At 40.0% G+C, this 14,945-nt stretch overlaps 1 protein-coding gene across 3 annotated transcripts in view; it reads left to right on the top strand.

Moving 5' to 3' along the window:
• Positions 1-14,945, top strand: part of LOC309715679 (seizure protein 6 homolog) — a 95,208-nt gene that overhangs the window by 69,850 nt on the left and 10,413 nt on the right. For all 3 annotated transcript variants that reach the window (XR_014279267.1, XM_082548986.1, XM_082548985.1), the window contains exons 5-9: positions 6,855-7,040; positions 7,980-8,148; positions 8,625-8,791; positions 8,882-9,076; positions 9,871-10,009. Coding sequence is in view for 2 of the 3 variants with exons in the window: in XM_082548986.1 (XP_082405112.1) it covers positions 6,855-7,040; positions 7,980-8,148; positions 8,625-8,791; positions 8,882-9,076; positions 9,871-10,009 (856 nt within the window). In the remaining variant the exon portion in view is untranslated. The remainder of the gene's footprint in view (positions 1-6,854; positions 7,041-7,979; positions 8,149-8,624; positions 8,792-8,881; positions 9,077-9,870; positions 10,010-14,945) is intronic.

Here is a 14,945-nt window from a genome sequence, read left to right as displayed (position 1 = left end):
CTCCTCATATGTTCTTATCAGCGTCTTTTTCTCAATACCCCCACATATGTTTGTGATCTTATCTAGAATTGAAAGTATAGTTAATAATATCATCTTAAGAGAATGTATGTCTCGATTGTTCAAATATTCTCCTTAAAAACTGATTTTGTTAAAAAAGGAAAAATCCGAAAAAATACTTACAGTTAGGGATTTTTCTTTTACTTTTTCTAATGCACAGATTAGCCATTACATGAAACCCGGTGACAGATGAAGTGAATATGATCTGATGTGATTGAGCAATCTGAATGAGCATCAACGACATGCTGTGGATCAAGCCCAAATCCATGGAGATTCCGGCCCACAAACCCACAGAACGCAAAAGAGCTTCTGCCAGTGCTGTGTGCCAGACTCTGCATGATGCCGGCGTAGGTTTCATTGCCATGCTGCAGTGAGTTAGAGCTGCTTTGGAGGCACAACAGGGAACGCTATATGACGTTAGAGGTTTTAATGCTGGGGCTGATTAGTGTACAGTTTTGGTATTAATAATAAAGGAATTGGGTCAATTAAAAAAAAAATGCACACAACGAAATAAGCACCCACCAATACAATTTTTTTTTCAAATTCAGGCATCTATTCTCTGTAGGATTAAACTGAAAACAATTTAATTTCTCAGTAAGGCATTGCTGTTTAATATAAAATAACAATGTGAAAAATTTATGATCTTGCTCTTTCAATGAGAAGAATCGGTTTAAATTTAAGTTTTAAAAATGAAATTGCATACTACAGTGCAAGTAAGGATTATGACTTATTTTATCCCAAACCCATCCCTGCTTTCTGAAAAATTACTGCTGATGAGTAAAAGTAAAGCCCACCTTTCGGCTATTTTATATCTATAACATACATAAAGAATTTTGTCTGAATTAAATATAATACCGATGTAATGTCTGTAATATTAAATGTAATACTGTCAAAGCCTTATTTGATTCCAAAATGTGTGATTGAAATTATTTACAACCTCTTAGCATTGAGATGATGATATAATAATTGTATGGTGAGCTAGGAGTTTTTAGCTGTATGAAGTAATCCATGCTGCTGATGGCAGCGGTGTTTCACAGTAATTATTCATTGTTTTTAACTTAAAACCTGCAACGACAAGAGATGTGGTCAGAGGACCCCTGCCGCTGGTAGCAATCCAGCACATGCCACCTGTTCTAAGTAGCATTGATAAGATTCTTGTCTCTAGTTCAAAGTTATTGCTTTTTAATAGCCTTTATTGAGTAAATGGCCATTTCGATTGAGGCTTTAACCAAACCACATAAATATCAATAGGCTATATCACTGCGGAACTATCGTCTGGCTTTGTACAAGTGAGGCACTTTACCAGAGACAACACTATTGATGTTTCTATAAAAGGTAATGCTTTGATGCACAGCCAGGTCATGTGGCTTAGATATATATTGACAGCCACACTCTCCCACATGTCGCCTACAAGCCGAGCGACTGATGTTATATCTGTATATTAAACCAATAACTGACTATAAAGATGACTAATCATTGCCATGGAATCTTCGCTTCTTGCACATTTTACTCTAAATGTCAGTGTAACACACAATGGATAATATTTTCCAAATATCGTGCCATTATATATAATAACAATCTACACTACATTCATTATCTGTGTTGTGTTTTCTGTCACCTCATTTCATTATCTGCTGCCATTTTTGATCCTATTCCAGCTCTCCACCTGAAGGGATTCAGGCAACGCATACAGGAGTGTAAGCGTTTATTAGAGCTAAATTGAAATGCATTTTATTTGTTTGGCCAAATACACTGTGGGTAACTGACTATTACTAGCTTCCTCAGCTCATCTATTGTGCCCTAGTCAACAACATTTGTCCATCATTGGTTGAAGAGCAGCATTCTCAATTTGAAGTACTCAGGCAGATGAAAAATGTGCATACAGCTGAATGAGGCTCATTAATGGAAGGAATGTGTGAGTGCATGCAGGTGTCGCATCAGGCGTTCTTTTGGGAAATGTTTACTTTCTTTAAATGTTTTCGAAGGTTGATCTTAAGTAAATGTCGATAGAGGACGGCAGAACGGGGAACTCATTATTGGATCCCAAATACACATTTAGAGTTCCACATTTGAAATTCAAGTTTGTTTTTTGTTTTTTGTGCCAACATGTAGGTGTGAAAGGGCAGGAAGCAAAATAAAAAGCATACTTTATATTCAATAAAGACAGTACAAATCCACAGCTTGTGCACAGAGAAAGAGAATAAAAGAGAGAGTGAGTGAGGAAAGAATGGCAAGAATGTTTTTTTGTAATACTGACAAAAATAAAAATAAAATAAAAGACAAATAAAAATAAAAAAAGACAATTAGCATGTGCCCATGTTCCTTATGGTTATATATTGCTTGCGACAAGGTACAGTGTAAAAATCCAGAAGTGTTTTGAGCTACTTTTCCTCTTCTATTTTTAATATTTACTAAAGTGACATTTTATTCCATATAGTGTGGCATTTTTGTCAGGAACGCTTCATTTTGACATCATCCATTGTAATATCTGCCGATCAGGCATAGCATTATGAGCACTGACAATAGTAACACTGATTATCGCTTCATCATGTCACCTGTTAGTGAGTGGGATATATTAGGGAGCAAGTGAATATTTTGTCCTCAAGGTTGATGTGTTAGGAACAGGAAAAATGGGTGAGTGTAAGTATTTAAGTCTGAAAAGGGCTAAATTGTGAGGGCTAGACGAACTCAAAAGTGGTCCAAAGAAGGAACAGTGGTGAACCAGGTCCTGGGTACTGATAGGGTCATGGAATACAACATGATCCGATCTAACATAAGTAGTAGTTGAAACTGCTGAAAAACTTAATGCTAGTTCTGATAGAAAGGTGTCAGAATACTGACAGAAGTGCATCCCAATTTGTTGTGTACGGGGCTGAATAGCTGCAAACCAGTCAACGCTGATCCCAGTCCGCTGTTGACAGTGTCAACAAATGGGAACTTGATCATCATGGGGCGATCGTGGCTCGAGAGTTGGGAGTTCGCCTTGTAATCGGAAGGTTGCCGGTTCGAGCCCCGGCTCCGACAGTCTCGACCGTTGTGCCCTTGGGCAAGACACTTGACCCGTTGCCTACTGGTGGTGGTCAGAGGGCCCGGTGGCGCCAGTGTCCGGCAGCCTCGCCTCTGTCAGTGCGCCCCAGGGTGGTTGTGGCTACAAGCTTAGTAGCTTGCCATCACCAGTGTGTGAATGGGTGGGTGACTGGATGTGTAAAGCGCTTTGGGGTCCTTAGGGACTAGTAAAGCACTATACAAATACAGGCCATTTACCATTTACCATCAGAGCTTGACTATGGAGCAATGGAAGAAGGTGGCCTAGTCTGATGAATCACATTACCTTGGGAACCCCTGACACCTGGATGCACTATGGGAAGAAGTCAGTGGAGGCAGTGTGATGCTCTGAGTAACGTTCTGCTAGTAAACCTAGTAAACCTTGGGTCATCCACATGGATGTTACTTTAACACGTGCCACCTGCCTACCCACTGTTGTAGACCATGTACACCCTATCATGGAAAAGGTACTCCTTGATGGGTGTGGCCTCTTTCAGCAGGATATTGTGCCCTGCCAAGAACAAAAAATGGTTCAGCACAGCAATGAGTCTGAGATTTTGACCGCCAAATTCCCTAGTTCTCAATCAAGTTACGCACCTGTGGGATTTGCTGGACAAACAAGAGGGTCCACCTCGCAACTTTAAGGATCTGCTCAGCTACATCTCAGACTCAATAGGCCTCTGTTAGCAGGAGTTAAATGCCAAAGGTCATGAAAGCATAATTACAAAAGACTGAACATGACTTGTTTGGAAGGCTTGCCAGCAGAAAGCCTCTTTTCTCTAAAAGACCATGGTAACATGGCATAGGACTGCAAAGCTGCATCTGAACAATCACAAAATTTCTGGAATAATGTCCTTCAGGCAAACGAGACCAAAGTGGAGATGTTTGGCTATAAACCAACATATTCTAGAGTCATCTATCTAGCATTTAAAACTTGGCTTAAATCCTGTGACGTAACAGGACAATGATCCTACGCAACGCAACAAATGCCCACAAACCTCGATGTACTGAAGCAATGTTGTAAAAGACAGTGGGCCAATTCCTCCACAACAAAGTGAGAGACTGATAAAGTCATTCAGAAAATGGTTACATCAAGTAGTTGGTGATAAAGATGACTCTACAAGCTATTCAGTTGTTGGGTGTACTCAGTTTGTCACCTACACTGCCTCTGCATTTTGGCATCACTTTTGTTAAAAAAAAAATACTGAGCCAGTGTAATATTTATGTCTTTTTGTTCATCAGAGTTTGAGTTTTCCCTGGGTGAGAGTCTGCATTATTTTTTACCACAATCGTACAGTAAATCTGTGGTATTTAAAAGGTAATAAACAATATTTTAATGAGAGAATTTGAATATTCTAATGATACTTTTGCAACTAGCTTATGCATGTACTGTACTACTGTGGGTTTACATGAGTATTACTATGACTATTTCCTCCCCACTACAAGAAAACAATAACTAAAGACATACGCTTCACATCTGTTTCCTGTGGCTCTACAGCACCATCAGCTAATCTTCCTGGCTGTCTGCACTGTGGATCTATTATTTCTAATGGTGAAACAATCAGACTTTATGGCCCAGCACCACATCTACTGGAATGGAGGCAGCACGTAATTTAATACTTCAGGAATTGGCTCCACAATTTTTGCCTCTGGCTCTCCCACTGCATGCTCAATAGGGATGTAAATGCTGCTATGATAATGGCAATAACTAGGTTCATTGGAGCTAGTGATAAACTATGAATGGAATGGATGACCCAGGGGCAGTGTACCTCGTCCCTGTGGCTCACTGATTTACTGCAACGCAAAGGCCGGTTTCATTATGGTAGAAACCAGTGGCTTGTGTAAAAGAAACACATAAGTCAGTAGTTTCACAAACCTTTATGGCCGTTATGCATTTAGGGCTGTTTTCCCTCGAGTTCAAGTTCAAAGATTGATAGAATGACTTTTTTTTTTTTGAATAGACAATTTAGCTTCAAGGTAATGGTAGAAAACATCACTAAAGTGATGTTTTTTCATGTCCAAATGACTTGGTTGAAATGAAAGCGCTTCAAATCCAACCTGCTGCATATTGTCTAATCTGTTTGCACTGTTTAACCTCCACTTGCCCTGCTTTTGTGGAGGTGGGCCAACAACCCTGTCTATGAAGTGTGTGCTATTGCTTTATACATGTGGCTACTGCTCTAGTACTAAACACACCATGTTAAGATGCCAGTCTTGTAGCTCTTTTATTGAGGATCCTGTATCTGTGCTTTTTTGTATTTGAACCAAATTAGACTCGATATATTGAAGATAAACCCATTTCTTGATGTAAACGTACTTTTTTGATGTTACGTAGCCATTTGTGAAATCATGCAAATATATATTAAAATTATGAGTGTTATACAATTCACTTAACTGTGAGCAAGCTACCTTTACCATATATTATCATTATTATTAATTTTGGCCATTGTGCTGTAATTTAAGACTTTAAGGCTGCAAATATGATTTCAGCAAGACAGTTTTAACAAACACATGACTACCAGCTGCCCTTTGCTTTGTTATCGTTGCCTGTTAGCATTTGTTTAGCTTTTGCATCCGCTCCATTAAGCTAAAGCATGTTATACAAGGCTTCTAGCTTTCTGTACTTCTGCAGTCTCACAATCACACTGTTATTGTAGCACAAGCCATAGTGCGTCCAATTATATTCTGTTGTTCACACATTTCCAGAAGTTTAAAAGTTTTAGTCTGGCCATTAAAGTGCCTACACTAATGAGGTAGAACAGTGTGGTTATTAGACAGGAAGAGAAGGTTGTTTAATAGCTTCCATTAAAGACTTGGTTAGCTTACTTCATTATCAAAGTGAACTCCATGCCGTCCTACACCATTTATTTAAAAAGGGAACAGGACAACAATGCATAGCAAGTCTGGGAACATTGATCTTACCCCGCTGCAATCGCAACTCTTTGACAACCACTATAGAGGCTATTCCTCAGCCTAACGTTACAGACCCACTATGATGTTCATCCGACCAACCATGCATCCATTTGTCAAAGTATCTGCAGCAACTATACACCAAACCACACAGTGATGATAATTACTCTAGTGCCAAGAACATGTCTCTGTACATTTGCATACTGTTTGTACTGGTAAACTACAATTAAAAGATGTAGTGTATATAAACAAATCTGAAGGCTGGTTCTAATAACTTCTTTAATTGCATGTTGAAGAGAAACAGGAAGACAGAGACAGATTCATTTGCACAAATTCACAATCATTTTGGATTTAAATATTTATGGGTCTTCAGCAGTGGTTTGGAGGAGAGACAACTTGGTCAACAATGAATACACAATGCAGAACATAGAGGATTATGTTGTGCAGCCAGTTAACATTGTTGGCAGTTTGGTCCAGGACTGGATTGTGCTCAGACAAATAAAAGGCTGAAAAACCCTGGAAAATGATTTTTCTAAATGCTAAATTAAAATAAATAAATAAAAATAACTTAGACCAAGCATGTCCTTTCCCAAAATGATGCATTTAGTTATTTGTGCTGTGATTTCACAGCTGCTAATGGTGAAATCAGTTACATTAAAATGCAATTACTGGTGTTATAGTATAAACATGCTTTGTCTCTCTGTCTCTCTTTCCTATCACTACTGTATAACATACTGAACTTTATAAATCGATACATTGCAACAAAAATGATCAAATTATAATGTATTCATAAGAGCACTTTCATTTCCCTTTCCCTCTATTTTTGACTCCTTCCTCTGCAGCCTTTGTGCTGAGTTGTGCATTCCCCAAAGAGCCTGCTGGTGGAGAGGTTTCAGTGACGCACCTGCATCCCGGCGGAGAAGCCTATTTCAATTGTTTCACTGGATACAAGTTGCAGGGTCCAAAAATGCTCACCTGTCGTAATGCAACCACGCCTTACTGGAGTGGAAAAGAACCCCGATGTGTCGGTAAGGCAAATTCGTTTTCTGGATAGGCAAGTTTCAGGGCAACAAGATCCCCCCACCCACCCAACTGATACTCTAACAATAAAACTGCAAAGAATGTAATTAAACTAAATGAAATCTAAACGCTATAACAGTGGGTTATGGGCTTATCCCTTCAGCTTAATTGGAATGTTGGGTGATTTGGTTTGATATTTAATTTTGCTTTGTAAACTAAATTACCTTCAGGCTCGTTGCCTGACAGTGAGTGTGAATATGTTCAAGTAGTTAACATTGACTGCCAGGCTTTCAAAGCAAACATCTAAGTATTGCTATTAATTTTAATAATTATTTAATTATTCTTATATTTGAGAGTTAAAAGAAAAAAGAGTTAAGGAAAATAATTTGCAAAGTGAAACTCGCAATTTTAAAGACACAAGCCTGTTTCTCTTCAGCTTTCTCTGAGAGAACAGGTAATTTTGATTAACAGAGCCTTTCACCGTGTTGTCTCCTACTGAGTCACACTCGGAGGGCAAATGAGCGTGTTTGCATGTGATTAGCAACACAGGGAGCTGTTCTTTGGAGACTGGGCAAAATAAGGCCATTGGACCTGGCTGCCTTAATTAGAACTGGGCCACATGACTCTCCTTCTCCTGCTGGTAAAAACTCATCTGCTAGTTCCAGCCTTTCACCGCACCTGCCTGCAGCTGTTCTAAACTGATAGTGTTACTGCCGCTGTTTTGCTTTTACCTTCACAAACAATCAGGCACTCTTAGACCCAGGAGAGCCGCCTGGTGTAGCTCAGCCACAGTCCACTGCATATCGATGCAATCTGTGCTCAGACAGGGACTTTTCTCCAAAATCCCCCTACCACAGTTCGAATCATTACTTTTTTTTCATCAAGTTTTTACTTCCTACTCTTTGTCCTTTTTTCTTTTCTTTTCTTTTCTTTTTCTTTTCATACAGCATCCTGTGGGGGAATGATAAAAAATGCCACATATGGCCGCATCGTCTCTCCTGGTTTTCCTGGCAACTACAGCAACAATCTGACCTGCCACTGGGTTCTGGAGGCACCTGAAGCCCACCGGCTTCACGTTCACTTTGAAAAGGTGGCTTTGGCAGAAGATGATGACAGGTAGTTTATGTATGCTGTTAAAATCAAAACACACATTGAGAATAAATGTGAGCATAGTGTGGAAATGTGAGTTGCGTCGAGCTTTGAACTCTGAATAACAGTATTCCTGCAGATGGAGGATTAAAATTCTCGAGGGCTATAAATGACCAAAATCTTTAGGGAGTGACAGATGAATTTGAAAGGACCTTTTATCATGATAATCCTTTAAGTGTGCTCTGTCAGGCAAATGAATTGAGGGGACCAGAAGGTAGTGAGAGGTAGGAGACTGCAATTGCATTATGTATCCTTCTGTAACCACTGATCCATATGGCAATTGTCATGCATGCCCATTCACCTCATTACAAGGTGTAGAATGTTATCACAAAGTTATTACAGCTGCAGCTGGAACAATGAGCAGGTCTCGGGTACCTTGTAATTTCTTTCTTTAACATCTATTTTAATCCCATCAGCGCTCTCTCCCTGTTTTCTTTTTTTAGGTTGCTAATAAAAAATGGCAACAACATAGACTCTCCCCCTGTGTATGACTCCTATGAAGTTGAATACTTGCCAAATGAGGGAGTGCTCAGTACCGGACGTTATCTGTTTGTGGAGTTCACCACAGACGGGACGATGACCTCCACCGGCGCAGCCATAAGATACGAAGGCAAGCTGATGAGGCAGAATGCAGAGTTTGCTAATAATATCTTGCACCATCCTTGTCACTTATGTTCAATGTCATACACTCTGTCTGCAGCTTTTGCGAAAGGGATGTGCTACGAGCCCTTTGTGAAGTACGGGAACTTCAGCAGCAGCGATTCCACCTACAGTGTGGGCGCAGTGGTCGAATTCTCATGTGACCCTGGCTACACACTGGAGCAAGGCTCTGTGGTGATTGAGTGTGTGGATGCACAAAACCCTCAGTGGAATGAGACCGAGCCAGCTTGTAGGGGTGAGTTAACAGATGTCATGATTGCAGGGCATAAAAAAAATAAAATAAAAGTGCTTCCACTGGAGAAGAACTTGGAGCAATATCAGATTGACCCGAGGACCCGAAGCTTTCATTGTCTGCTTGATCACTGCAGGAGTTAGTTTTTCTAATATTAAATACCAGTGACAGTTAACTATATCTTCCTAAGCTGCTTTCCTCTGATCCGTGATAAATTTTCTCTCAAAACTGTAACAACGATTTACTTTGAAATGTGCGCTCGCAGGGCAGATTTTCGAAGTGCTCGAGATTAAAGGCGCACAATAGCTGGCCTAAGATGAGAACTGCCACAGTTCACAGGCGACGCATCACATTTAATAGCGGCCCAACCCTGAGCCCTTCCCTTCCCCTCTCTGTTTCACTCCTCCCACATGCACATACACACAAACATGACATGCTGACCTTAGTCTTGGTCTTTAAAGCCTTCATGGTTATTCTGCAACGGAGCGAAATTGAAAAGCTCTCCAGTAAAGCTAGCTATAAGAAAATTTAATTTCTGCTCGTATGGGTCATGGTCACCAAGTGGTTCAGTGTCAGTTTGCAGTTTTGCGAGGATCACACCAAGATGCTTGCACAGCACCTGATTTCAGCTGTATTTTATTAAGCACTAAGATCACGGGCATAATCTAGCTAGACAAAATTATCTATGTACCAACATATATTTTGAGTGAATTGATTTCTAATTTGCATCTTACTTTCCTGTATCTTCAAATCTTTTACAATTGGTTTTTTCAGCCTGTACTGTTTGTGTGTTGCAGCTGTGTGCAGCGGGGAGATCACAGACTCTGCTGGTGTTGTGTTGTCTCCTAATTGGCCCGAGGCTTACGACAAGGGGCAGGACTGCATCTGGGGTATCCATGTGGAAGAGGACAAGCGGATCATGCTTGACATCCAAGTGTAAGAGACTGCACCCAGGTGTAAGACTAGAAATCACTCAGGGAGGTCAGAGAGGATGTCAGGCTCCAGATATAAACACACACACCCCTCTTGGTTATTTTCCCATCCTTTGTCTCATCTACGCAAACACACTACAAAATGCGAACAGGAAAGTGTTTCTGTGGTTGCAGTCACTAATTAGATTTTTTTTTCAACATCCCCTACATTAAGAATTCTGTGTTGCTTCCAGCTCGCTCTCTGACCAGATTAGCCAGTAAGCCTTCCTGTTCTCACTTCCCTGGTGTCTGCCTCAGAGTTGGCTTTGAAATGAATCTGCTCTGGCAGTCAACTACTCTGAGCCACTTATTCAGCCTACCCAACTGTAATTCAGCACAAATGCACAGAGATGTCAAAACAGACAGATGCGCACACAAAATCCAGGCACACTGTTTCACCTTCACCAGTCACTCATGCACAAATGTCCCCTGAATGCACACACATTTTGTTTCAGTCTACACTAGTAATTGATCTTAACTGAAGTGAAAATAATCGCACAACCTTTTCTTTATGGTACGTGGAGCCTTTCTCAAAAACAAAAAACTCCGCAAAATTATATATCTTGTGCCACTGTCTTGTTATCTTTTGGATTTATCCCTTTGCTTTGGTTGAATGATTTCCACAATATTGCCTTGCACATGCAGCCTATCGTAAGCACCAAAACTACATCATAAGTGATTCCTGTTGTTGCCTGAAGCACTTGCAAACAAGAGGGCACAGAGAGGTTAAAAATAAACCAATGGGAATACTGCCTGAGGTTGTAAAAAAAAAAAAAGTCGCTGACAAATCTCAACCAGTGGCAATTGCTAGCTGTTGGTCAGAGTGGTCAATTGTGCATGCGTGCATGAATTTGTTCCCTTCACTTTTCATATTTCCCATATTCATAATTCTTTCTGAACAGTGTAATAAAATTAGGACATAATTATGAAATGAAGTCTGAGGCTGTACAGACAGATTGCAAGCTGTCCTTAATAGACAACCTCCAGAACAAATCAAATCACCATCATTACTACAAATCTACCATAGTGAACAGCAGCCAGAGGCGGCAATCATGAAGCTTTTTCACTGATTTAAATCACTCCATCATTTCAGTTAAGACATTCATGGTCACTTTTGTGGATGCATAGGGAACAGTGCTCGCTAGTTTAACATTCAGCACTAATGCACCATCTTCAATTCATTATTGTACATCCCGTGCATTAAGTCGGTAGCGGTATAACTGACGTTTGGTCAGTTGCTCAGCATTTTATTATTTGAGCTATTTAAATTTAGATTTTTTCTTATGTGGAATTTGTTTTACATATGTTTTTAATCAGGCAGTAACACAATGTGAAACATTTACCTTTTGTGCAATACTTTTGTAAATAGTCAACGGTGCAATAGACTCAATACTTGAAATGTGCAATTCACTTGTATTTTTATTTTTATTCCTATTTATTCTATTTATCCCCTTCGTATATTTTATTTATATTGTCTCTGTATTTATATATATGTGTGTGTGTATAACTCTGTAACTTCTGTCGGTGCTGTGCTTTTTTGGAAATCGAATTTCCCAGAGGAACCCACCCGAGGGATTAATAAAGTTCTATCTTATCTTATAATAAAGCCAAGAATGTGGCTCTGAGTTCCTGGTGAAGAAAGCTTCACCACTGAAAATGATTAAGTCTAGGCATAGTCATCATATGGCATTCTTATATCTGTGTATCTGAATTGTGATACTTTGTTATCAGAGTGAGGTGGTCACAATCTACAACCAGTACTGTACTCAGGAGTGGTTCTGTTGCTATAAACTGGGACTTGACTAAACTAGAGAGTGTAAAATATACTGATAAAAATAAACTAACCTGTTCATATTTAATGTACACTAGAACAACAGTAGATATAGTAACAAATACTGTGTTCCACTGCAATGCTCATTCATCTTTTAAAAGTTGCTGAACTAAGCATAAAGATACAGATTAATATCGCCCAGCTGTGTCGTACTGAACATTTGTGTGGGCGGGGATTATTTCTGCTCATGCCCAGTTTTGTATGCTGCTGCGTGGTCTAAATACGCATCATTTCCCAAACTATATCTGTCCGGCACTGAGATATGAGCCGTCACTCAAATATGAGCCGCAGATCAAAAGGGAATAAAAGCATTAGAGGAGACCAATACAAAACAATGTCTGAACACAGCACTGAGCTTTATGTGACCCTGCATGCCACTGTGATCTTTAGATAGAGATTAAGACCCAGTGATTAATCTCTGTTATTAAAAGTCAACCAGTGCACCTAGGGTAATAAAATAAAGATCAGAGAGGATTTTTTATTTTTTTTATCACGCAGAAGTAAACAAGTTTGATTAGAGGTAAACAGATTTTCATTCAGTGCCCTCTTTTTAAATTGCACCATGCTCAAATTTCTTTTAATCCTGGCCACATGAGACTGTTCACTGTAAATTAATGGTGGTGTGGCCGGCTTTAGTTTATCTCAGGGTTGGTCATGTGTAGCTTTCCTGGCACTTGAAACCCACAGCTTGTCTGATCCCTGCGGACCCCACCATTACCTTCAAGTCTGGTCCACTCTGCTTGAGAAAAAGCATTCCTTTAGGCTCGGCCAACATGTAATTTGCATCAACGTGTGTTTGTGTGCATGCGTTTAGCATGTTAAAGTGACAAAAGGCTCTTGTGGATAAGAGTCGTCTCATTATAAGGGTGGGCACACACTTTTCTGCAGTAATGAGAATGTTTTCTGTGTTATCATTCATCACTGTGCCAGTGCTGGCAATTACAGAGGAGCAATGTGCATAATGAGGACTGATTAATTAATTTAGGCCAAACAGGAGGGCCGACTCCTTGCTAATTAGCATGGAGCATGGCTCCAGCAAGAGCCAGACACAAGGGGTTACAGCTGATATCCCCACCTGTGGAATATAGCTAGGTAAGTGGTCCGCGTGTGCTTTAGCATTGAGCGTATTGTATCTGGAAGTGTGTTTCACCAGACAAAATGATCACAAAGTCTCTTTAACAGTGCTAATGTTTCAGTTTAGTGAGCAGGACTGGAGACTTTGCAGCTTGAACTTACTGGTTTTTAGAGTCCTCTTGTGGTGACTCTATACATGACATGCAACCTGGACGTCAGCTTATGCTGTGATTATGTAGGTGCCTATTTTTTATGTTATTTGAACTGAGCAGAACAATTTAAATGTCAAATATGTATGAAAAAGATGTTAGAAGGTTGCTTTTGAAAGTATGGTACCGTGAGCTATTTCCATTCTGTTAGAGTTAATAGAGATTTGCTGTGTTCTTTAAACTTGACTGGTCAGTGAAGGTGACAGAATGCCTACAGGCTTGTAGAAAACAACTGTCATTCCCTCATCTGCAGAACTGAGCCGGTGGCATTGGTATGCAGAGGAGTTTTCAGAAATTGTTTTTCAAGCAGACCTTGGAACTTTGCAAATGCCTGTGCCAAGTTGGTGAGGGAAATGTTCAGTCAAGTAAGATCTGACTAAATTTAGTCAAATAAATAATCTTTTTTAAGTCTGTCTTGCATTCTCACCCGTCTTTGTTTGTGGCCAGTAGTAGTTCGTGACTGTTGTTTACCAACAGAGATCTCAGATGTTGTTGCTGTATTCCCAGAAACACAATATCTTTCGAAAATTGAAAAGAATTATGAAATCATGGATACAGAGCAAATGACTCAGGGACAACATATTTCTAAGATTAGTTACCAGTTTTCAAACCAGGACAGGACTGGCTTTTCATGACTTGGGGGCCATCTTTTAAGAAAGGAGCCATGTGGGATGACATTTGGGTGCAGTGACTGCCAGATTGGTGCGGTGTGTGGCCGAGTAGCCTGCAGTGACTTACTGTGCTGTGGATGTTTGGACTGGAGGCATCTTGCGTTTGGCAGTCTTCTGTGGTGTCACTGGGATTTTTTAATAAACTTCAGGTAGAAAGGTTAGAGAACAGATGAGGTCAGTAGGGCAATTTAAAACCAAGGTTGACCGCAAGGTTCTTGACGAGCTAGCGTGACTGAGGGGGCTATTTAGGAAGCCAGACGTGAGTGGTTTCAGTGCATCAAGTGGAAAAGTTATCCGCTGATGGTGCCCACTACAATACTGATTGTTTTTGGATATTACAACAGTGTTGAACATGATATCTAAGATCTCGAGGGGACCTAATGACGCTGAAAGGCAAAGTTGTGCACCTAATTGTTTATCAGAACGTCAGCTATGGCACTGATAAATATATTTTGATTAAAACACTTTAAAGACCAAATCACTGCCAAAACTGTGAGGAAAGATTTCTCAGATGCACTGGTTTGCACAAAGGGGGCAAAGATCAACACGGCTGAGATGGAGCTCACTATACATCATTAGTGTCAAAGAATATGGGCTGTGGTGCTGATAAACCACCGTAGTAGGAAAAAACAGGAAAATCAATCACAGTGAAAGTAGTAAAATTAGAAACTAGCTTCATTAAAAAAAAAAACAAGAGACAAAGAACAGCCAGTACATTGGCAACATTTTATAGTATGTGGCAAAAGGGATCAGTGGGTGTTGGTATATATTTGTGATGAGAATGCAGAAACCGGATGTAATCACACAGTATTAATACCAAATGACAGATCTACATCACTCTGGGAGGAAATCCATGAGAGCAGAGAAGACTGATAGCTTTTATGACCCAAAGGTGAAGAAGAGCTCAAACAGAAATGAAGATTCCATGCAGTGTATGCAGAATTCATGGTATTCCTCAAATAGATTTATGAGAAAGAAGGAAGTTTAAGGTCAAAAAAGTTATTTGCCTATCCTGTAGATGCCCTCATAGAAGGCACCAGGTCTGTATTTCCATAGAGTATTATCATGGAGATTTGGAAGTGAAAATTGGCTTTGTCATTCCTGTCACTTCAATCC

Source organism: Aulonocara stuartgranti (assembly GCF_965226115.1).
Source record: "Aulonocara stuartgranti genome assembly, chromosome: 10".
Taxonomy (NCBI): Eukaryota; Metazoa; Chordata; class Actinopteri; order Cichliformes; family Cichlidae; genus Aulonocara; species Aulonocara stuartgranti.
Note: the sequence above shows the minus strand (reverse complement) of the source record. Positions and strands in the feature narration are given on the sequence as shown.